We start from the raw sequence: 23091 nt of genomic DNA, 5'->3' as shown, positions 1-23091 counted from the left end.
ACGGAGAGGCTTTACCTGTAAAGGTTCCAGCGTTCTGAGATTAGGAGAAGAGTTCTTGATACGTGGGTTTGATTTTGTTTTGCAGGATCCTGTTCAAGATGGGGTGGCTTCACCAGCCACCTCTGGGACCGGGAAATCTAAGGTGAAGAGAATACAGTACTTGACTAGCCAATTCACTGAAGAGTGGAAGGGTGATGAATGGAAAACTTTGGCATGGGTAGGAGGGTGGCCTATTTAAAAGAAACCCTTCCCCAAGGGCTCTCGATTCTAATTGACACAGTAACCAATCTGTTATCTTTTTTTTTTTTTTTTAAGTTTCATGGTGTGAAAGGAATGGACCTTGTTTACTTCCTGCTCCTGGTTAGCACCGCTGAGAGATTCTGCAATTTTTCAAACATTAATCTATGAGGATTTATATAGTGTAGTGGAAAGAGTAGTGACATTAAGTAGGAGTCAACGGACTCAATTCTGTAGGTTACTCCTACAGTATGAAAAAAAGGTTGAATTAGGTAATTTTTATGGTCTGGTACAACGTTTAACATTCCATGATTCTAAAAAGATAGTGGTTTATTGCTTGCATACTAAGTTTTCAGTACTTCCCTGAACAGTTACTTCATCATTTAAGCTTCATGGTAACCATGAGACAAGTACTTTTGTTATCCCAATTTTACAGATGAGAAAACTGAGCCCAGAGGTTAATTTCCCTGATTTCTTAAAAAGACTAAATGCACCCTGATTTGTCTTGTTGCTATATTTATGCTTACATATTTTCAGGTAGCCAAAGACATTTTAGCCTTGAATAATTTTACAGCTCCAAGGAACGTTAAGTAGAATTAGTCCCAGTCCCCTAATTTTACAATTAAATCAAAACCCAGAAAGTATCTTAACCTAAACAAGAATTTATGTGAGTAAGAGGATATGTGCTGTTTTTTATATTTCATAGCAGTCCCTTAACTGGTATTTATTGAGTTGAAGTTGCAGTTGCTACTTTTAAAAAATATGGTTTGGTTGACATGAAGATTTATTCAGTAGGATGTTTTTAAGAAGATATTATATTTCTTTTTTTGTGGTCTAAAAGGAACATGAGTTATAACAAATTAGTAATATCATTACATCTTTCAGCTGGAAACCTTGCCCAAGGAAGATCTTATCAAGTTTGCCAAGAAGCAGATGATGCTAATACAGAAAGCTAAAGCCCGATGTGCAGGTATTGAGTTGAAAATACTCATCTTTACCACAATCTCATTGAATCATGATTTAAAATACTAGGTTTTTAGTTGTATATTGGCTTATTTTGTTTACCAGTGAATCCAATAAAATCTTACTCAGTGTGAAATCTATTATTATTTAACATTCTAACAATTTACCTGTGATTTTTTTTTTTTACCATCACACATCTCTAAACGGCAGTTATTTTTGAACTATTAAAATAATTTAAATAGTAAAATAATAAAAGTCAAGGAAGAGGATCTTAAAGAAAAATTTGGTTAAAATTAAGCATTTTTTTGGATTTGGATTGTATATTGATCTAGATAAATCATTTTTTTCTAGGGTAGTCAGTTGAAATGTCAGAGATAGAAGATTGTGAGCCCAAAGAAGTAAAAAGAGGCCTCAAGTAAAGTAATAAAATATTTCCATTCCTGGAATGTTGAAATATATTTGTTGAAGTTGATTGATTGCTTGTTCAACTTTATATTCCTAAAGAATGTAGATATTAGTATTCTTTTCAATATGTGCTGTGAGGTCATGAATTTCCAATGACTTAACAAATGTTAATTGCTACAAGCCAAGATTTATTTTCTACTAGAAAACGTCGCATTGTGTTTAGGGAGATTGGGCCAGTTTGTGATAAAGAGAGTAATAAATATATTTGGAAACGTGTTCTAGGCTCCAGACCTGGACATGAGTTGATGAAATAGGTTAGTATTTATGCTTAGTATGAGGTTAATTATTGCTTTAAGATTATACAGTAAGAAGTTATTTACAGCTAAAATACTATAATGTCTCAGATTTGCATCAAAAATATCAAGATAGGTAAGAAAAAAGGAAAAATACAGGTCAGGATGAAACAAGAGTCCATGTAATTATTGCTAAATTAAGGTGATGGGTGTATTAATCATACTGTCCTTTCTACTTTTCTTACTTGTCTGGAATTTTCCATAAGAAAAAAGGAAAATAAAAGGTAATATGGGGTGAAATGAGTACTTTCTCAAAATATCTGCTGCTTTATTCTAATTTATAGTGTCTTTTTTTTTTTCTTAAAGAATGTACTTACCACTTTAGACAATAATTATTCTCTTCATTTCTGAACTGGAATTTTTTTAATAATTATTTAGAATTGGAGAAAGAAATTGAGGAATTCAAAACAAAACCTGTTGCTGGAGGAACTGGTGATATTATTAAGGTAATGCAAAAGTTGCAAATATTGCTTTAATTTTTATTTATTTACTTAGAGGAAATGTGTAATAACAAATCAAATTTCCTTTAAAGCTGTCAGTGTGCCAGAGTCCTGTCTGGCTTTTGCCTCTGTTTTTCCACTTCCTCTCTGCCCTTGGTTAAGTTTTTTACCTCTCTTTCTGTGTGAAACGAGTGGTACTCTCTTCTCTTTTCCATCACACACACTCTGTAATTAAGGCGCTGCCTTAATCTCAGCCCTGCTCTTCCGTCTCCCCCTCAGAAAACCCGTGCTCAGGAATTTGATGGTGATTTTTAGGCCAATGGATGCATAAAATCTATAAATAGATATATATACCTGGATGTGATTACTGACCCACATCTCACAGTTGAATCTCTAGCTGTTTGGGGAAAGATTTAAATATTCACCCATTTCTCTTGTCTTTTCTTTGTGTTTAGCATGGCCAAATCCCTTTTACTGGACAACCAGTGGCAGCACTGTTTTTCAGACCTTTTAACTTTAGAGACTCTTCAGTTTTCCTGTTTCCTTTATCCTGTACATGTGTCAGCCACCAGTGATCTATAGTTCCTTCAGGATAATGCTGCAGTTTATCAGTACACTTTCTCTTCCCTAACCCGGCTCTCTCTTCTCTTTTTGTTTTATATGCTCTTGCCAGATCACAGGGTATTGTTTTTATCTTGTTTATCTGTTGAAGAACCTGAATTGCTTATTCTTACTTACAGGCCCCTAATGCTAACTAAATGTACCCTCCCCACCCATTTGGTCTAATCTTTAGAGTTTCCTTTGTTTCTCAAAGCTTTGTAATGTTTTTTTCCATGCTTTTCTAAATTTTCTAAATTTCTAGTAGTCATCTTATTTCTAGTAGTTATCTTCTAGCACATTGGGATACATCTAAAGTTTTATTCAAAGCTGATGTATTTGACTTTCATTTTTAGAAGAGGAATAATCATATTTTCCATGTCAAAATTTGAAGGTATATGAAGTTATATGCTGCTTCCAAATGCAAGGGGGAGGTGAAATTGCATGTTAAGATAATGAAATTTCTAGTACATGTCACTCTTGTTATTATCTCTTTGCTGGAATCAAGTCTGTATTTCCTAAGAAATAACTGTGCATCTGTGCCTCTAATCTTCAAGATTTTTTATAGCTGTTTTCAGTTAATGACCTGTATATATCCCCTAAAAATCAGTGAGTGTTTTTAGGATTGCCCTGATATTTACCAATCAGAAGTTTATATTGCAATATTCTATGTAATGTGAAAAAGCTAATTTTAAAACTAAAATTGTTTTAACCAGAGTAATCTGTGCACATAATTTACAAATAATGCTAATAACTAAATAACTTATTAAAACACTAATAACTTCTAGAAATTGTTTCTGTATTTCTAAATAATACAGTTGCACTGCTATTCCTTGATTTATCCATTTTAGACATTTAGCTATTAACTTGCTGTTAACAGCATATGAAAATTTTGCTATCTTTCCCAATAACTCCTACTTTCCATTGATCAGATAGATCAGATCATCTTTACTGTTTTTTCCTGGCCCCCCCCCACCCCCCTTCTAAAGCCTTCTGTCCTGCATTAATTTGTTCTGGTTGTTCTCTAGGTCTGCCACCCAGTTTTCCTGGAAATGGCCTTGTGCCATGATCCTGTGAATTTTTACACTGCTTTTCTATATTGGCCCCCCATTTGCTAAGTGACATGTTATTCACTTTGGTGGTTAACCTCATCTTCATAGAGTATGCCCTTCTGTAGCATCCTAAGAAGGGATGTATGGGAGGAAAATGTCATCCCATATTTTAAAATGGCTTTATTCTACCTATGTTTGAATAATAGCTATAACTTGATATAGAACTCTAAATTTTCTACATCTGTTGTTTGGTTTGTTTTTATTACTTTACGTAAGTTCAGAAGTAGACAGATATAGAGTGATAGTAGACTAATTTATTTAAGATTTTAACATTTTTATAGATTTTAAACATTTAGGTTTAACTTAATCTGGATTCATGATGAATTGGATTTGTGATTTTCCTGTTTGTAAAGTCTTTCAATATTTGTATCATGTTATGCAAATTTTGTAGAATAACAGAATCTGCTTCTTATTTTGTCTGAACAAGTTCATATGTAATTGGGATAATCTGTTCTTTGAAAATTTGATAGAATTCACCTGTGAAACTATTCCTTCTGTTACCTTAGGTGGACAGTTTTAAACCACTAGTTTAATTTTTAAATTGTTACAGTATTAGGCTTTTTAATTTTTTTTCTTGAGTTAATAAAGCTATATTTTTATTTCTTTCATTTCAGTTTTTAATGTTATTGCCAAATAATTGTTCATAATATTCTCTTTAGCTGTTTAATCTCTGATTTATATGTAGATATGTTTCCTTTTTATTTTTATTGTTGTGACTTCTGTCTTCTCTTAATCAGTCTTGCTAGAAGTTTTACTTACTCTTGTTGATCTAGTTTCCATTTCATTTACTTTCTATCCTGTTAAATTTCTGCAGAGAACAAACCTGTCTCTGAGGAAGATGGGACAGGGGTGATTTCTTGCCTTTTATTCTCATCCTCCCTATTCATATTGTCAACCAATCCCCAGTTTTTGATTCCCACACATTATACTTCCCTCAACAATATCTAGGGCCTCCAATTTCTGGACATTTAATTTACTAGAGTATTTGCCAGCTTCTCGTGTGTTTCCCTGTGAAGACACTGTAAGTTTTACTTTTCTTCCTCTTTCTAATTCAGTTCCTCCTCCACTTTTCAGTTTTTCAAAAATATGGTGAAATTTCCCGTAGTCCTTATTTATTTTCTCCTTTCTCTTTGTTGTTACGTATAGACCTTTTTAAGTCTTTTATTCTTACTTCAGTGTGGTTTGGAAATGGTGAAGAAAAAATTACGCATGTGTTCAATCCATCATTTTTAACCTCTGGCAAACAAATCACCCTGCTCCAAAACAGGCATTGACTGAACGTCTGGATGCTCTTCTTCTGGAAAAAGCAGAGAGTGAGCAACAGTGTCTTTATCTGAAGAAAGAAAATATTAAAATGAAGCAAGAGGTTGAGGTAAGGCAACAATGTAATGTTTGGTTTTTTAATTTATTTACTATAGTCATGAATTTTAGAGCTAAAATCTTAACAAGCATGTGATTTGATGACTTTAATAATTTACAACAACAAATTAATATCTAAAAAAGAAAAACAACTGAAATCCCTCATCTACATAGAGATAGAACTAGCATTTAGTTTTTGCATTTCTTAATCCTCTTTATTGCTGTAATGTTACTCTTTAATGAGAATTATTAAAAATTACTTGTTTTGTGAAAACATACTTGTTTAAGTAAGTTGACTCTCACACATACTCTAAATGAATCATTGTTCAGTTCTGGAATAGTCAATTGCCTATTGGGTCTGGGCTAATTTTCCCCAAAAGTCCCCTATTGTTCAACTCAGGAGATAACTCATTAAAACTTTGTGACTCAATATAACTTCCGTAATTTATCCCTTTTTAAAAGGAAATTAAATCCAGAGATTTCTTAGATTTTAGTTATTACCCTGAATAACACATTTAGTATTGCAACGTGCAGTATGATACTTAAGGTAGTTGCAGCCTGAGCAGAATTCTTGGGAGTCTCAGTGTCATATTGCTCTATGTACATTTTTGCTCACTTCCTTTTCTCTCCAGTTAGCCTGTGGCTAATATTTTTCCTGAAGGCAGGCATTTCTTTTGTCTTAATTAGGTATTTTTGTGTGCTGATTTTTATAATAGGATTCTATTACTAAGATGGAAGATGTGCACAAGGAGTTTGAACAATCACAAGGAAACTATGTGAAAGAAATTGAAAATCTGAAAAATGAATTAATGGCAGTACATTCCAAACACAGTGAAGATAAAGCTAGCTTGCAAAAGGAACTGGAAGAAGCAACAAAAAAACAATTAGAACTTTCCGAACAACTTAAATTTCAGGGTAACTGTGAAGATAATGTTAAAAAACTACAAGAGATTCAGAACATCAAGCCAGTCTTTGAGGAACAAATTTTATATCTGCAAAAACAATTAAGCACTGCCACAAATGAAAAGGAGCAAGAAATTACGCATCTCCAAGAAGTCATTGAGGCTAATTCCCAGCGTTACCAAAAAGATATTAATTGTTTGCAAGAAGAGATTTTGCAGTTGAAAGTTGCACACCAAGAAGAGGTGAAAGATTTGATGTGTCAAATAGAAGCATCTGCAAAAGAACGGGAAGCAGAAGTGAGTAATTTAAACCAGCTAAAGGAGAATTTAGTCAGACAATGTGAAGCAAGTGTGAAGAACATTCAGGAGAAATATGAATGTGAATTAGAAAACTTAGAGAATGTGCCAGATGCAAACCACGAAAATCAGATGTGTCCTATGCTCTTACAAGAAGAAGCTTTTGTAGAACAAGTAGTAAACGAAAAAATCAAACACTTAGAAAACACCTTAAAAGAACTGGAGTCTCAACATAGTATCTTAAAAGATGAGGTAACTTACATGAATAATCTTAAATTAAAACTTGAACTTGATGCACAACATATAAAGGATGAGTTTTTTCATGAACGGGAAGACTTAGAGTTTAAAATTAATGAATTATTGCTAGCTAAAGAAGAACAGAGCTGTGTAATTGAAAAATTAAAATCTGAACTAGAAGATTCAAACAAACAATTTTGCTGTATTGTAGAACAACATAACAAAGAAGTACAAAGACTTAAGGAACAGCATCAAAAAGAAATATCAGAACTAACTGAGACATTTTTGTCAGGTTCAGAAAAAGAAAAATTAACACTAATGTTTGAAATACAAGGTCTTAAGGAGCAGTGTGAAAACCTACAGCAAGAAAAGCAAGAAGCAATTTTAAATTATGAGAGTCTGAGGGAGATTATGGAGATCTTACAAACAGAACTGGGGGAATCTGCTGGGAAAATAAGTCAAGAGTTTGAATCAATGAAGCAACAGCAAGCATCTGATGTTAACGAACTTCAGCAGAAACTCAGAACTGCCTTTAATGAAAAAGATGCTCTTCTTGAAACTGTGAATCGTCTCCAGAGAGAAAATGAAAAGTTGTCCCAACAAGAATTAGTGCCAGAACTTGAAAATACCATAAAAAGTCTTCAAGAAAAGAATGAAGTGTGTTTAGTTAGTCTCAGTCAAAGAGATACCATGTTACAAGAACTTGAAGCAAAGATAAGTTCCCTCACTGAGGAAAAAAATGATTTCATAAGTAAAATAAAAACTTCTCATGAAGAGATGGATAATCTCCATAAAAAATGTGAAAGGGAAGAAAGATTGATTGTAGAACTTAGGGGAAAAGTAGAGCAAACTAGCCACTGCAACAGTGAACTGGAACAAAAGGTAAATGAATTAAGAGGAGAACTAGAAGAAACTTTAAAAGAAAAGGATCAAAATAACCAAAAACTAGAAAAACTTATGGTTCAATTAAAAACTGTCTCTGAGGACCAGGAAGCACTATCATCTGAAGTTAAGTCTCTTTATGAGGAAAATAATAGATTAAGTTCAGAAAAGAACCAGTTGAATAGGGATTTGGAAGTTCTCCTGTCCCAAAAAGAAGATGTTATGCTTAAGGAACACATTTCTGAATTAGAAAAGAAACTTCAGGTAACAATTACAGAACGAGATAATTTAAGTACACTGTTTGAAAATGAGCAGGTTCAGAAGTTATTTGTCAAAACTCAGTTATATGGTTTTCTGAAGCAGATGGAGTCAAAAGTTTCAGAAGAAGATGAAGAGCAAGATGTTGTAAATATCCTACAAGCTGTAGGTGAATCCTTAGCTAAAATCAATGAGGAAAAACACAACTTGATATTTCAGTATGATGAAAGGGTAGCAGAGTTAGAAAAAAAGATTAAGTGCCTTCAAGAAGAGAATGCAGTTCAGCATGAAGAGCTTCAGTCTCTACTAAGAGACCATGAACAAGAGAAAGTTCTCTTAAGGAAAGAATTAGAAGAAACCCTGTCGCATAAAGAGGCCTTGCAGTCTGATCTTCTAGAAATGAAGAATGCTAATGAAAAAACAAGGCTTGAAAATCAGAATCTTTTAAGTCAAGTTGAAGAAGCCTCTCAAAACTTACATAGCAAAAATAAAACCCAAAATGAAAAAGAACAGTCTTTTGTAAGGGAGCTTGAAAACCTGAGGCTATCGCAGGAACAAAAAGAAGCTGAATTGCAGGACGTGAGAGCAGAGTTGTTGTTATTAAAGGTACTATTATTTCAATTTTATTAATTTAAATAAATTCTTAGTTCTAGTACTAGACTAGAAAATACATACATTAAATTTTTACACTTTTAAGTCAGAAGTAAATTGTTTTCTGAAAAGTACATTAAACATTTTCATGTTACGTATTCTGTATCCATATTGGTCACTTTTTGGTTTTAGATCATTTTAGAATCTTGATCTGGCATAAGATTAAATGATTAAGGGGTTAAATGTCTTGGTCAAAATTGCATAACTAGTCAACACCAAAACTACAACATGAAAAAACTAGAATTTCATTCTGGTGTGATACACATTTTACCTTTCTTAAAGAGCACTATTGAGCAGAAAAGTGGGCTATTGTGGTATTTAACTTTAGCCAAAATTTTAGATTTTTGTCCAAAATTTGTGAAAGTATGATAAACTATAATCATTTAATCTTTTCTTTATTGCATTATGTGTTTGGTATGTGTCAGGTTGTTCATCTTGGCCTTGGATACTACTGTTTTTTTACAGTAAATTCTATATGCATAAGGTCAGTATTACTTGGTCTATCAAGGTAAGAAAAAGACTGCTCATCAAATTGCTTTTTGTGTGAATTTTCTTTAATGAGGATTTTCTCATGCTTGATATGATGGCCAATTAGTTCATCATGGGAAATGAAGTGATTTTCTTTTTGTTTTTCCTATAAAATCTAGGATTCCTTAGAGAAATCACCTGTAGAAAATGATCAACCTTCTTTAGTAAAAGAGTTGGAAGAAAAAATAGGTAAGTATGGTTTTGTATATGTTGTCACAATGAATTACACAGATTCTTCTAGAGTTAGAATACATTGAGAAATGTAGCTGATTAATGAGTTGTTAAATCATGATAACTAGCTGTCTCTAATGCCCCCATTTTTGCTTCTCTGCCATCTGTTTGCCTTCCTTTCCAAAATTACCACTCTCTTGTTTAATTGTTTATTCTAAAGGACTGATGTGATTCCATTTATAAATGGTTCCATGATGGTTTGGGGATTTTTCATTTATTTAGCAAAGTTTATTTGAATGCCTAGCTAGATAGGCACTAGTAATAGCAAGTGATTAAAATACAGACCATGTCTTCAAAGAGCCAAGTGCCAGAGGGGCTGTTGTAGTTTGAAGTGTCGACAAGGTGTAATGCTGGAAGTACAGGAAGGCATGATCGGCTGTCTGTCTTCAGGTAGGAAAAACATCACAGAATAGGCTATACTTTTGTGTTGAAGAATGAGAAATTTGACATGAGAAGAAAGGTATTCTGGCAGGAGAGAACAGCAGGTGTGTGAATATCAACATACATAACATCAAGGAGCATACCAAGAAGTTCCTAGAGAGGCAGGAGTATGACCACAAAAGCACTAGAATGTGTGCAAAGAAGTTGAGACTTTGTCCTATACACATCTTTGTCATAGTAACGTTATGGAGTAGCTATTTTATTCCCATTTAAAAATAAGAGACAAATACTTAGAAGTGTTAAGTAATGTGCCCATAAATCTTCAATTTAGCGTCTAGTTAGTCTAGTGAGGGGGAGGTAGCAGCGGAAGCTGGAAGATTTTTAAATGAATGCTAGTTTTCTTATAGTGGATGACTGGGACAAGTGGGGTTAAAAATGAGATTAGGAACTCGGTTTGAGACAAATTTAACAACTCAGATGGTGATGTCAGGTAGACTACTAAATATGCAAATCTGGAGTTATGGGGAGAGAGCTAGATCCGAGGTAAAAAGTTGTAGTTAACAGAACAGTTAAAAGCCATGAGATGGAGATCACCAAGGAAGTGAATGTAGAAAAAATATGAAGACCAGAGACCATTCTCTGTCATTTAAAAGTCTGAAAGATGGGAACAGCACAGGAGATTGGGAAGGAGCGGCCAGTGAGTTGGGAAAACCCAGAATATAAAATGTGTTGGAAATTAAGATCGATGAAGTGCAAGTAACAGAAGTGTTTAAAGAGGGAAAAAAGGGGCGCCTGGGTGGCTCAGTCGGTTAAGCGGCCGACTTCGGCTCAGGTCATGATCTCGCGGTCCGTGAGTTCGAGCCACGCGTCGGGCTCTGTGGTGACAGCTCAGAGCCTGGAGCCTGTTTCAGATTCTGTGTCTCCCTCTCTCTGACCCTCCCCCGTTCATGCTCTCTCTGTCTCAAAAATAAATAAACGTTAAAAAAAAAAAAGGGAAAAAATATTTAACCATGGCAAATGCTAGAATAGGTAAAGTAACATCAGTACAAAGAACTAACCATTGGATTAAGCAAACTAGAGGGCATTGGTAACTTGATAACCTTTTCCGTGATATGCTAAAGCCAGAGCCTGAATGAAATATGTTCAAAAAAAAAAAAAGAAAAAGAAATTTGAGAGCATGTGTACACATGCTTACAAAGGGATTTGCTTATAAAAGAGATGAAATAGTATCCAGAGGGGAAGTGTGGTGGTTTGCCTTTTTTTGTTTGTGTGCTGTTTCAGCAATCCTTTTATGACCTTTCCCATCCTCTTTGGTGCTTCCACTGGGGCACCTGGGTGGCTCGAGTCAGTTGAGTGACCAACTCTTGATTTCAGCTCAGGTCATGATCTCACGTGTTCATGAGTTCGAGCCCTGCATCGGGCTCCATGCTGACAGTACAGAGCCTGCTTAGGATTCTCTTTCTCTCCCTCTCTCTCTGCCCCTCCCCACTCTCTCTCTCTCTTTCAGAATAAATAAATAAACTTTAAAAAAAAAAGGAAAGAAAGAAAAAAAGAAAACTCCATTAGAGAGGGGGATTTGCTGCACTGATTCTTGAGTACGTGAGAGGTGTAGGATGAAATGCAAAAGTGGAACAATTGGCCAGTGCTGCACAAACACACAGACAAAACAATAACCTGTAGCAGCAGAGAAAGGCAGAGTCTGTGAGCACAGGTGCATCTGGATTAATGAGCGAGGACAGAAATTCAGATAACTTAAGCAGAGATATCAAGAAATAAGATCTGGAACACAGGAGCTGAAATAGAGGAAATGGCTAAAGATGTTAAGGAAGAGATCAGGATTGGAGTGTGTCTACAGAGCAAAAGTATTTAACTGTATCTGATATTTCCCCATATGATCCTGATTTGCAAATTGCCGCCTAAAATCCTACCATAGTTGAGTTTCTAGGAAATCTTCTAACGTTAAAGGAGCACTAATAGCCTCTCCAATTCCTAGACACTTATGAAATGAGTAGGCTATTTTGACAGTTGGAAGGAAATGGACATTTTTACCATTGTTTCCCTTGCTTAGGTAATGACTAAACTTTCACTTAAAAAAATAGATACTAATATTTTTGCTACTTATTACTTTAAATTACAGATTACAGATTTTGCGTTCCAGATTAAAGGTCAATTTCTAAGGCTAAAACAAGTAAATAATTTGGATTTTTTCCTTTTGAGTCCATATATATAATCCTTTCATTTTGTGTTTTTAGGATATCTGGAAAAAGAATCCAAAGAGAAAGAGGAAAAAATAAATAAGATAAAACTAGTTGCTGTGAAGGCAAAAAAAGAACTAGATTCTAGCAAAAGAGAGGTAAGGTGACTTAAAAATACAAGATTCAATAATCTTGCATATTAGAAAATCTAGTTTTTCTGTCCATAAAAAACTTTTTAGGGGCGCCTGGCTGGCTCAGTCGGTAGAGCACATGACTCTTGATCTCAGCATCGTGAGTTCAAGCCCCACATTGGGTGTAGAGATTACTTAAAAATAAAATCTTTAAAAAACAAAACAAAATTTTTTATCATATATTTAAAATAGGCCCAGACTCTACGGGAAGAGCTTGAATCTGTTCGATCAGAAAAGGATCAGTTGTCTACTTCCATGAGAGATCTCATTCAAGGAGCAGAAAGCTATAAGGTAAAAATAGTTATTTTAATAGCAAGTTATATTTGTAACTTTTAAGTTAAGGAATGTACTAGAAATGTAAAACTTGTCCATAAGACAGTCACCTTGTATTTTTTAGTAAATTTGTTTCTATTTTTTTGTGTAATGTCATAGCATCCTAGTATCAAGATTTTAAGTGTCTGAGATTTAAAGTACCTTCAAGCTGTTGTTTTTTAAAACCAAAATTCTGTCTTGGGATTTCCTAATAAAATCAGTAACAAAAAAGATGACTATTATTACTGTTATTATTTTATATTCTGGCCAAGTGAATAAACTTGAAACTCAAACAACAGGTTTAAAAGGAAAGTAAAAGCATTATTTGGAGGTAATATGCTTATCAACCTAACAGAATATTATAAAAAAATTTAAAATTAAAATAAGAGAGTGCAACAAAATCCCTGAATGTAAGATAAATACCTTTACATTCTTGTATGTATTTATTCAGCAAATATTTATACAGTCAGAGTGAGTACTGAGTACTAGGGAGATGCAGTCCACCAAATAGACTAAATTCCTGCCCTCTAAGGACTTAAATTCTAATGGCAATAACAGAGAAGTAGACAAAAAAAATTTAAGAAACTTACAGTGTATAACAATAAAAGAGGATGGTATCAACAAGAGAGTGAGCCAAGTGGGATTGATTGAAAGAAGAAAATTCCATAGAAGCCAAAAAATAAAATTTCAGGAAGAACTTTAATGAGTAAATTTGGCACTTCATGAAGAAAACTGCAAAACATATATATAGCAACTATTATTATTTGATATACTTGTTTTCAGGTTGGTTTACATGTTCTGAAACAATTTCAGTAAAGATTTATTTATCTATTTTGGTTAGGCAATCTTGACAATTATTTTAAGTTTCAAATGGGAAATAAGCTCACAAGAATAGTTAATACTTTTTAAAGTGAAAAAAGAAAAGCATCTTGCTCTAGCAGGTGTGAAATTTATTACAAAACCATAATAATGTGATACAATTCTGATATAAAAATAAGACATTAATTTAACAGAAGAGAGAGACCTCTGCATAACAACAAACACTTCTAGGCCAGCCTCTTTTCTAAGCACTTTACATATCTTATCACACTTAATTCTAAAAAAAAATTTTTTTTAGTAAAAAAAAACAAAAAAACAAGAAACATATAATTAACATTGCTGCTATCACAGAGCAAGTAACAGAATAAAGCCAAGTTTGGATTCAGGAAGTCTGGTTCCAGATCTGTTCTATCACCAACTAAGCTAGATTGTATACTAGCCCAGTAAGATTTGAAAACATCGAAACCAACAAAGAAGGAATTAGGTAACTACTTCAGAATAATTAATTAGATTTTTACTTTACTCCCACACACCAAAATAAATTCTAGGTGGATTTAAAGAGTTTTGTGAAAAGTGAAAAGGATTTTTTAAAACCTGGTATAAAACAATCATTTTACTGCTGGATATGAGATATGTTCCTAAACTTAAAAGCAATTGAATTTACAAAGGAAAAGGTAGACTGAACTATATAAAGTAAAAAATTAACATGAAAATATGACAAGGGATTAATATCCTTAATATATAAAGGTATTTGACACATCCATTTTTTTAAAACACTTATTTGAAATTTAAATATAGGCTCATTTGTCTTTTATGAGCCATTAGCAGCTTGCTTCTTTACATTTTAATCTAATTTATTAATTTTTATCAATGGGTAGACCAGGTATGCCAATTTCTTTGTTTAAACTATAGAGATGCCTGGGTGGTTTAGTCGGTGAAGCATCCAACTTTGTTTCAGGTCATGATCTCACGGTTCATGAGTTCGAGCCCCGCATTGGGCTCTGTGCTGACAGTTCAGAGCCTGGAGCCTGCTTCGGATTCTGTGTCTCCCTTTCTCTCTGCCCCTCCCCTACTCACACTCTGTTGCTCTCTCTCAAAAAATAAGCAAACATTAAAAAAATTTTTTTTAATATAGATTTCAGGGGCATTTGGGTGTCTCAGTCGGTTGAGTGTCCAACTTTCGATTTCAGCTCAGGTCATGATCCCAGTGTTGTGGTTCCTGTGTCAGGTTCCGTGCTGAGCGTGGGGCCTTTTTAAGATTCTTTCTTCCTCTGCCCCTCTCTCCTTACACATGTCCACTGTCTCTCTCAAAAACCAATAAAAATTAAATATATATATATAGATAGATTTCAAAAGACAAAAAAAAAAAAAAAGAATATCAAAGAATGGTGAGCCAAGTACAAAAGGTACAACTGCATAATGAGAATGCTCATAGGAAAAGAAAGACATGCCTTTCAAGAAATGTTAAAAATTTAGGGCACCTGGGTGGCTTAGTCAGTTAAGCATCTGACTCTGGATTTCAGCTCGGATCATGATGTTACAGTTCGTGGGTTCAAGCCCTACATCAGGCTCTTTGCTTAGAGCACAGAGCCTGCTTAGGATTCTCTCTCCCCCTTGTCTGCCCCTCCTCCAGTCTCACACATGTTCTCTCTCTCTCTCTCTAAATAAACTCTTAAAATTTTTAAAAGTTCCTTAGAGAAGGAAAATGATGTAGGTCAGACTCAGAAAACAATACTGAAGAAGAACAAAATGGGAGGATTAACCTGACTTCAAGACTTACTATAAAACTACAGCAATCAAGACAATGTGATATTGGTAGAAGAATAAATAGATCAGTAGGAGAGAATAGAGAGCCCAGAGATAGACCCATATAAATATAGTCAGCTGATCTTTGACAGTGGAGGAAAAGATAATCTTTTAAACGGTGCTAAAACAATTAGACATCCACCTGTAAAAAAAAAAAAAAAAATTGAATCTAGATACAGACCTCATACCCTTCACAAAAATTATCTCAAAAGTGGATCATAAGCCTACATGTAAAACAAAAAACTGTGAACTCCTAGAAAATAACTGGAGAAAACCTAGGTGAATTTGAGTGTAACAATGACTTTTTAGAACATCAAAGGTATGATCCATGAAAGAATTGATAAGCTATATGTATACACACACACACACACACACACATACATACACAGACACACACACACATATATGTTTAAATTATAAGTATTTGTTCTGCGAAAGATAATGTCAAGAGAATGAGAAGGCATAGACTGGGAGAAAATATTTGCAAAGGACGTACATCTGATAAAGGACTGTTATCCTAAAATATGCAAAGAACTACTAAAACTCAACAGTAAGAATACAAAAAGCCTGATTTAAAACTGGGCCAAAAAACTTACACCAAAGAAGATAAACAGATGGCAAATAAGCATATGAAAAGATATTCCACACCATATGTCATCAGGGAAGTGCAAATTAAAACCACTGCATGCCTATTAGAATGGCCAAAATCTGAAACACCAACACCAACAAATGCTGACAAAGACATGGAGCAATAGGAACTCTCATTCAGAAAATCTGGTAGGGGGTACAAAATAGTACAGCCATTTTAACAGAAGTTTGGCAATTTCTCACAAAACTAAACCTACTCTTACCATATGATCTAGTAACTATTGGTGTTTATGCAACGGAGTTGAAAACATATCCACGCAAAAACCTGCATGTAGGTGTTATAAACAGCTTTGTTTATAATTGCCAAAATTTGGGAACAACCAAGGTGGCCTTCAGTAGGTAAATGGATAGATAAACTGGTACATCCAGACAATGGAATGTCATTCAGCACTGAAAAGAAATGAGCTATGAAGCCATGAAAAGGCATGAAGGAAACTTAAATGCATGCTACTACCAAGCAAAAGAAGCCAATCTTAAAAGTCTACATAATGTATGATTCCAACTACATGACATGTTGGAAAAGGGAAAAGACAGTTAAAAACAAAAAAATCAGTGGTTGGGGAGGAAGGGATGAATAGATGGAACAGAGGATTTTTAGGTTGTGAAACTACTCTGTATGATACTGATTAATGGTGGATGTATGTCATTATAAATTTGTCCAAAGCTAGAGAATGTACAACACCAGAAGTGAACCCTAATGTAAACTATGGACTTTGGATGGTGATGTAAGGTCATCCATTGTAACAAATGTGCCATGTATTATTGATAATATAGAAGGCTCTGCATTTGGGGGTAGAGGAGTAATGGGAAATCTGTACCTTCCTCTCTGTTTTGGTGTGAACCTAAAACTGCTCTTAAAAAAATGAAGTCTAAACATTTTCAAAAGTAAAACATTTTCAAAAATACATTTTAGGGTCACCTGGGTGGCTCAGTTGATTATTCAAGCCCCACATCAGGCTCTGTGCTGGCAGTGTGGAGGCTGCTTGGGATTCCCTCTCTGTCCCTCTCTCCGCCCCTCACCAGCTTGCTCTCTCTCTCCCTCTCTCTCTCTCTCTCAAAGTAAATAAATAAACTTAAAAATACATTTTATAGTTGTAGAATTTTCTCAGTCTTTGAATAAGCTAGGGATTCCATTTGTGAGGAAACAACAGGATGTACAATTAAATCGGTCCTGCTGATATGTTTAAGAATCATGATCATTTTTTATAAAAATAGACATAACTGAGCTCCATTAGGTTCCTCAGGGAACATCAATATTAGGATGCTGAGGAATTTTGTAGACTTGTGAACCTGGCCAGTTTCTTTTTTCAGTGTTCATATCACTTAAAATAATCATTTTTATCAGTTTTTTAACGTTTATGTTAAGAGAAAGAGAGCAGGTGCACGCACACATGAACAGGAGGAGGAGAGAGAGCGATAGAGAGAATCCCAGGCCAGCTCCATGCTCAGTGTGGAGCCTGATGCAGAGCTTGATCGTGACCTGAGCCAAAATAAAGAGTTGGATGCTTAACCAAGTTCCCCAGATGCCTCTAAGTTGTTGTTGTTGTTGTTGTTGTTGTTGTTGTTGTTGTTGTTTTAAAGATCTGAACAGGGGCGCCAGGGTGGCTCAGTCAGTTGGACGCCTGACTTCAGCTCAGGTCATGATCTCACAGCTCATGAATTCAAGCCCCATGTTGGACTCTGTGCTGACAGCTCAGAGCCTGGAGCCTGCTTCAGATTCTGTGTGTGTCTCTCTCTCGCCTTCAAAAGTAAACATACATTAAAAATATTTAAAAAAAAAAAAAAAAAGATCTGAACGTGCAACAATTCTGAAGCAGTGATAATTTGTAATTATTCATTTGCTTGGAGTCAATATAGGCATATGCATCGAGGAAATTAGACCATTGCACGCATGGCATTCATTTTTTGTTCCAGTGCTCCCCTTAGGAATGATATGTGATTATAGTCAGAATTTCCTGTGGCGAGCCATTATTTATTTAAGTCAGCTTTGTTATAGGAATCCCATTTTTGCAGCTCTTGACAACTATTAGAACCATAGCAAGTAAAAATGAAGATGAGATAGAGTTTAAGAAGATAAAGATCTCTGATCTATAGACTTAGAGGAATCTGCACGAAATACAAAAACAGCATGGAATCTTCTCTCTGTGGAAGATAAATGATTTCTCAACCCCATATTCATTTAAGCCAGGAAATAGCAGAACCCTCAGACACATAAACATGGACAAACATATATATATAAGCCAGATTTTTGGTTCCCACATCCCGTTTTTTGCCGATCATTAGATGGGTAGACCATAAAATTGAAACTCAGATCCCAACATTCAGCTACTAGTGTGGATAATAGTTGATTATGTATAAATCAGAATTAGAAACAAAATTACACTTAGCCAAGAATCGGATTTGGCAAGCAAGAGCTGGAAAGAGCCTATAATTGTCACACATGAAACCCCAGAGGAGCCTGGGAAGGACTCAAGAAGTCCTGGTCTGGATGAAGGTCACTTTTTAGGCTTTCCAAAGTAAACTTTCAAAGAAAACTCAGATTTTGTTAGTTATTCTGTACACAAATTCATTATGTGAAGAACAGTCGGTAGTTTTCCAAGAACCAAGGCAAAAGCAGGATTTATTAGAGGAGGGGGAAAAAAAAAACAGTACACACAGTCTCAAAACAGTGAATCTCATTTACATACTTTGGAGGATAACCTAATTTGCCAGTATGTTGCAAAAAGGTCAGCCTGGGCATTTTGTTCTTGAGTAGGGACCAACCAAAAATATCAAAATTCCATTGGTTTTAGAGTCCAAAAAATGGTAAACATCTTGCCACAGAGAGTGAGACACTGATTGTATGAAATATCTTCCTATGTCCTTCCATTAGCACTTATACCTTATATTAGGCCAGGCCTGAAACATCTCCCTCATCACAATTCTTTAGGTGGAGTTAATAGGCCACCAGGTTAAGCTTTTTCTCCTCCCTCTTTAAATTTTGTTTATGTTACAGGAGTTTATTTTTATTGATGACTAGAATATATTTAACTTGCTGGTACTGTATAAATGTAAAATCCTTTTGCCCTTTAATAGTTCCATCCCATACTAAAGTCCTCTGAACTATGTTAATTTTATTATACAGTGCCAATTAGATGTTCTGTCAAATGTTGAACTTAGCTAAGCGTTTTAAACTTTCAGAATGGACTCAAATGTTATATCAAGATGGTTTGGTAATATAGTCTGATTGGTCAAATGTATAATTGTCTAAAGTTAAATCCTTTTGTTTTTTATTGAAGAATCTTTTATTAGAATATGATAAGCAGTCAGAGCAGTTGGATGTGGAAAAAGAACGTGCTAATAATTTTGAACATCACATAGAAGAACTTACAAGACAATTAAGGAATTCAACTTTTCAGGTAAAAAAATTTTGTGGAGGTATAATTGACATACAACATTGTATCAGTTTAGTTTCAGGTGTACATCATGATTTGCATATATTTTGAAGTCTGGTTACCACCTATCCATACGTAGTTACAGAATTTTTTTTCCTTGTAATTAGAACTTTTAGGATTTACTCTCTTAACAACTTTCAAATATTCAATACAGTGTTATTAACTATAGCACCATGCTGTACATTTCATGACTTATTTATTTTATAACTGGAAGTTTATAACCTTTGACTGCCTACACTTATTTCACCCACCCCCACCCTGTGCCTCTGGCAACCACATATTCTATGAGCTTAGTTGTTTCGTTTTTTTTTTTTTTTAATTGCACATATATGAGAGATCATATGGTATTTATCTTTCTCTGATTTATTTCACTTAGCTTGATGCCCTCAAGGTCCATCCATGTTGCCACAGATGGCAAGATTTCATACTTCTGTATGGCTGTATGGCCAAATAATATTCCATTTCATATATACACATACATACACATACATACATACATATACCACATGTTTTTTATCCATTCATCCATCAGTGAACACTTAGGTTGTTTCCTTATCCTGTCCATTGTAAGTCATGCTGCAGTAAATGTGGTTGTGCATATATCTTTTTGAGTTAGTGTTTCTATTTTCTTCGAATAAATACCCAGAAGTGTAATTACTGGATCATATGGTAGTTCTGTTTTTAATTTTTTGAGAACTTCCATAAGGTTTTCCACAGTGGCTGCACCAATTTACATTCCCAACCCTTTTCTCCACATCCTTGCCAACACTTGCTGTTTCTGTTTTCCGGATGATAGCCATTCTAACAGATATAAGATGATATTTCATTGTGGTTTTGATTTGCATTTCTTTGATAATCAGTGATGTTGAACATCTTTTCATGTACCTGTTAGCCATTTGTATGTCTTTGGAAAAATGCCTGTATAGATATTCTGCCCATTTTTAAATCGAATTGTTTGGTTTTTTGCTTTTGAATTGTACAAGTTTAGGCTGTTAACCCATTATCAGATATAAGATTTGCAAATACTTTCTCCCATTCAATAGGTTGCCTTTTCATTCTGTTGATGGTTTCCTTTGCTATAAAGAAGGTTTTGAATTTGATGCAGTCCCATTTGTTAATTTTTATTTTTGTTGCCTTTGCTTTTGGTATCAGGTTCAAAATATCATTGACAAGACCAGTGTCAAGGAGCATACTGCCATTGTCTAGGAGTCTTATGGTTTCAGGTCTTACGTTCAAATCTTTAAACCATTTTAAGTTAATTTTTGTGTAAGATGAAGGTAGTGGTCCAGTTTCATTCATTTGCATGTGGACATCCAACTTGTCCAACACCATTTATTGGAAGAGACTGTACATTTCTTATTGTATATTCCTGGCTCCTTTGTCATAAGTGAATTGACCATATTATCATAGGTTTATCTCTGGGCTCTTTGTTTCATTGACCTGCATGTCTGCTGTTATGCCAGTACCATACTGTTTTGAGTACTATAGTTTTGTAATATAGTATGAAATTGGGGAGCATGATAGCTCCAGTTTCATTCTTCTTTTTCAAGATTGCTTTGGCTATTTGGGCTCTTCTTAGGTTCTGTACAAATTTTGGGATTGTTCTAGTTCCCTGAAAAATGCCATTGAATTTTTCATAGGGATTGCATTGAATCTGTAGATTGCTTTGGTCAGGATAACAATATTTGGACTTTTGAAAAATATTAATTCTTCCAATCTATGAGCATAGAATATCTTCCCATTTATTTCTGTCATTTTCAATTTCTTCCATCAGTGTCTTAAAGTTTTAAGTCTTTCACCTCTTTGAATTTATTACTAGGTACTTTTTTTCTTTTTGATGCAGTTTTAAGTGGTATTGTTTATTCTTAATTCTTCTTTCTGATAGTTTGTCATTAGTGTATAGAAAACACAACTGATTTCTGTATATTGATCTTGTATTCTGCAGCTCTACTGAATTTGTTTATTCTAACAGTTTTTTGGTGGAGTCTTTAGGGTTTTCTATACATAGTATCCTGTCATTTGCAAATAGTGACAGTTTTACTTCTTCTTTTGTAATTCGGATGCCTTTTCTTTTTCTTGCTTATTGTTGTGATTAGGACTTCTAATACTATGTTAAATAAAAATGTCACAAGTAGGAATCTTGTCTTGTTCCTGATCTTAGAGGAAAAACTTTTCACTATTGAGTATGATGTAGTTGTGGGCTTGTCATATACGGCCTTTATTATGTTGAGGTACATTCCTTACACACCCATTTGGTTGAAAGGACTTTTCAGGTAATTTTAAATTGAGTAAAAGCAAACATGAAAATTGTAATAAATATGTCTAAATTTCAGTATTTTTGCATAAAAACTTTTAATTAAACTTAATATAAACTTAATTGCATTTTCTTTTTCCCCCTGTTGGGGGAAGACTATGACAAAACAGCTGGCAACTCTCCTGTCTTATCTACTGCTCTAATCTCAGCTCCCTGGGGTATTTTTGGTTTTGTTTCTTTTTTGCTTTTCCTCTGCCAGTGCTTGTGGTCTCTTGTAATGTTTGCCAAATTTATTTTAACAATAGTGTTTTAGACTTCTCAATTTTACATTATGTGGAATTGTTTTTGAAATCTTCAGTTTTCAAATTGTGCCATAATCTCATAATGTATTATTTTATTCTTCCTGTCTTGTACATATTTTTCTGCATGTTTACAGTAGTGAACATTTGTCATTCTAGTGTGAAAAATTAAATTCTGATAATGAAGATCTCCTGGCTCGTATTGAGACACTACAGTCTAATGCAAAGTTATTAGAAGTACAGATATTAGAAGTCCAAAAAGCCAAAGCAGTGGCAGACAAAGAGTTGGAAGCCGAAAAACTTCAGAAAGAACAGAAGATAAAGGTACAAACAGTCCCATGGGATTAATTTGTTATATAGTGATATTTGTATTATATTACTTAAGTGAAGGAAAGACTATGAATACAACAGAGTTCATTAATTCCCTAATGTATGTGAACTATGAACTTGAGAATCCCAAGATATAATTTTGGGGTGCACATTTTTTAAATATTAAAAGGTTTTCAAGCTTTTTTTTGTATTTTAGTATGTCAAATTCATTTTATAGACCCTTACAAATACCTTTTTTTAATGCTAGTTGGCTTGGGGGGATGAGGTGGCAATATTTTTATTTTTAATTTCAGGAGCATGCCAGTTCTGTAAATGAACTTGAAGAACTTCAGCTTCAACTTCAGAAGGAAAAGAAACAGCTTCAGAAAACTATGCAAGAATTAGAGCTGGTTAGAAAGGTAAAATAAAATACTAAATTCAAAACTAAGATCAATATTCACAGTGTTAAACTATTCTAATAGTTTAGAAAGGAAATATGTCAAAAATAAGGTTTTTGAGGTACCAAAATAATCATGTGTAAATTGTCAGCCTCAAAAAATTGCAAGTTTAACTTATTTCTCTCAGTCCTGTTTTTTCAGAAGAATCTAGGCTCAAAAATGATTAGATTTTGGTTTGATACTTCATTTTTTGTACAGGATTATTCTATGACACATGAAGATCTAATTAATGTCAAAAATGGGAATTTGTATTATACTTAAAACTTTGGCTAATTTTTCTCTACTTCTTCAAAGATGAGGCCAAAAAGAAAAGTACTGTAAGAGCTGCTTAAAATGTTAATATTTTAGGGGCACCTGAGTGGCTCAGTTGGTCAAGCGTCTGACTATTGATCGTGATCTCACAATTTAAGAGATTGAGCCGCACTGAGAGCATGGAGCCTGCTTAGGATTCTCTCTCTACCCCTCCCTCTCTGTCCCTCCCTGGCTCTCTCTCTCTCAAAATAAATAAATTAATTTAAAAAAATTTTTCAATG

The 23091-nt window shown here is 34.3% G+C and overlaps 1 protein-coding gene across 2 annotated transcripts in view; it reads left to right on the top strand.

Annotated features, from left to right (window-relative positions):
- The window catches only part of GCC2 (GRIP and coiled-coil domain containing 2), a 66487-nt gene that overhangs the window by 352 nt on the left and 43044 nt on the right, over window positions 1–23091 (top strand). For both annotated transcript variants that reach the window (XM_047067842.1, XM_047067841.1), the window contains exons 2-12: window positions 86–142; window positions 1123–1207; window positions 2337–2404; window positions 5375–5479; window positions 6183–8648; window positions 9341–9410; window positions 12086–12186; window positions 12412–12510; window positions 19083–19202; window positions 21951–22115; window positions 22415–22519. In XM_047067842.1, the coding sequence (XP_046923798.1) occupies window positions 86–142; window positions 1123–1207; window positions 2337–2404; window positions 5375–5479; window positions 6183–8648; window positions 9341–9410; window positions 12086–12186; window positions 12412–12510; window positions 19083–19202; window positions 21951–22115; window positions 22415–22519 (3441 nt within the window). The remainder of the gene's footprint in view (window positions 1–85; window positions 143–1122; window positions 1208–2336; window positions 2405–5374; window positions 5480–6182; window positions 8649–9340; window positions 9411–12085; window positions 12187–12411; window positions 12511–19082; window positions 19203–21950; window positions 22116–22414; window positions 22520–23091) is intronic.

Source organism: Lynx rufus, unplaced genomic scaffold (assembly GCF_022079265.1).
Source record: "Lynx rufus isolate CCGP_SWC_20201006 ecotype Redwood Valley unplaced genomic scaffold, mLynRuf1.p SCAF_8, whole genome shotgun sequence".
Classification (NCBI taxonomy): domain Eukaryota; kingdom Metazoa; phylum Chordata; class Mammalia; order Carnivora; family Felidae; genus Lynx; species Lynx rufus.
Note: the sequence above shows the minus strand (reverse complement) of the source record. Positions and strands in the feature narration are given on the sequence as shown.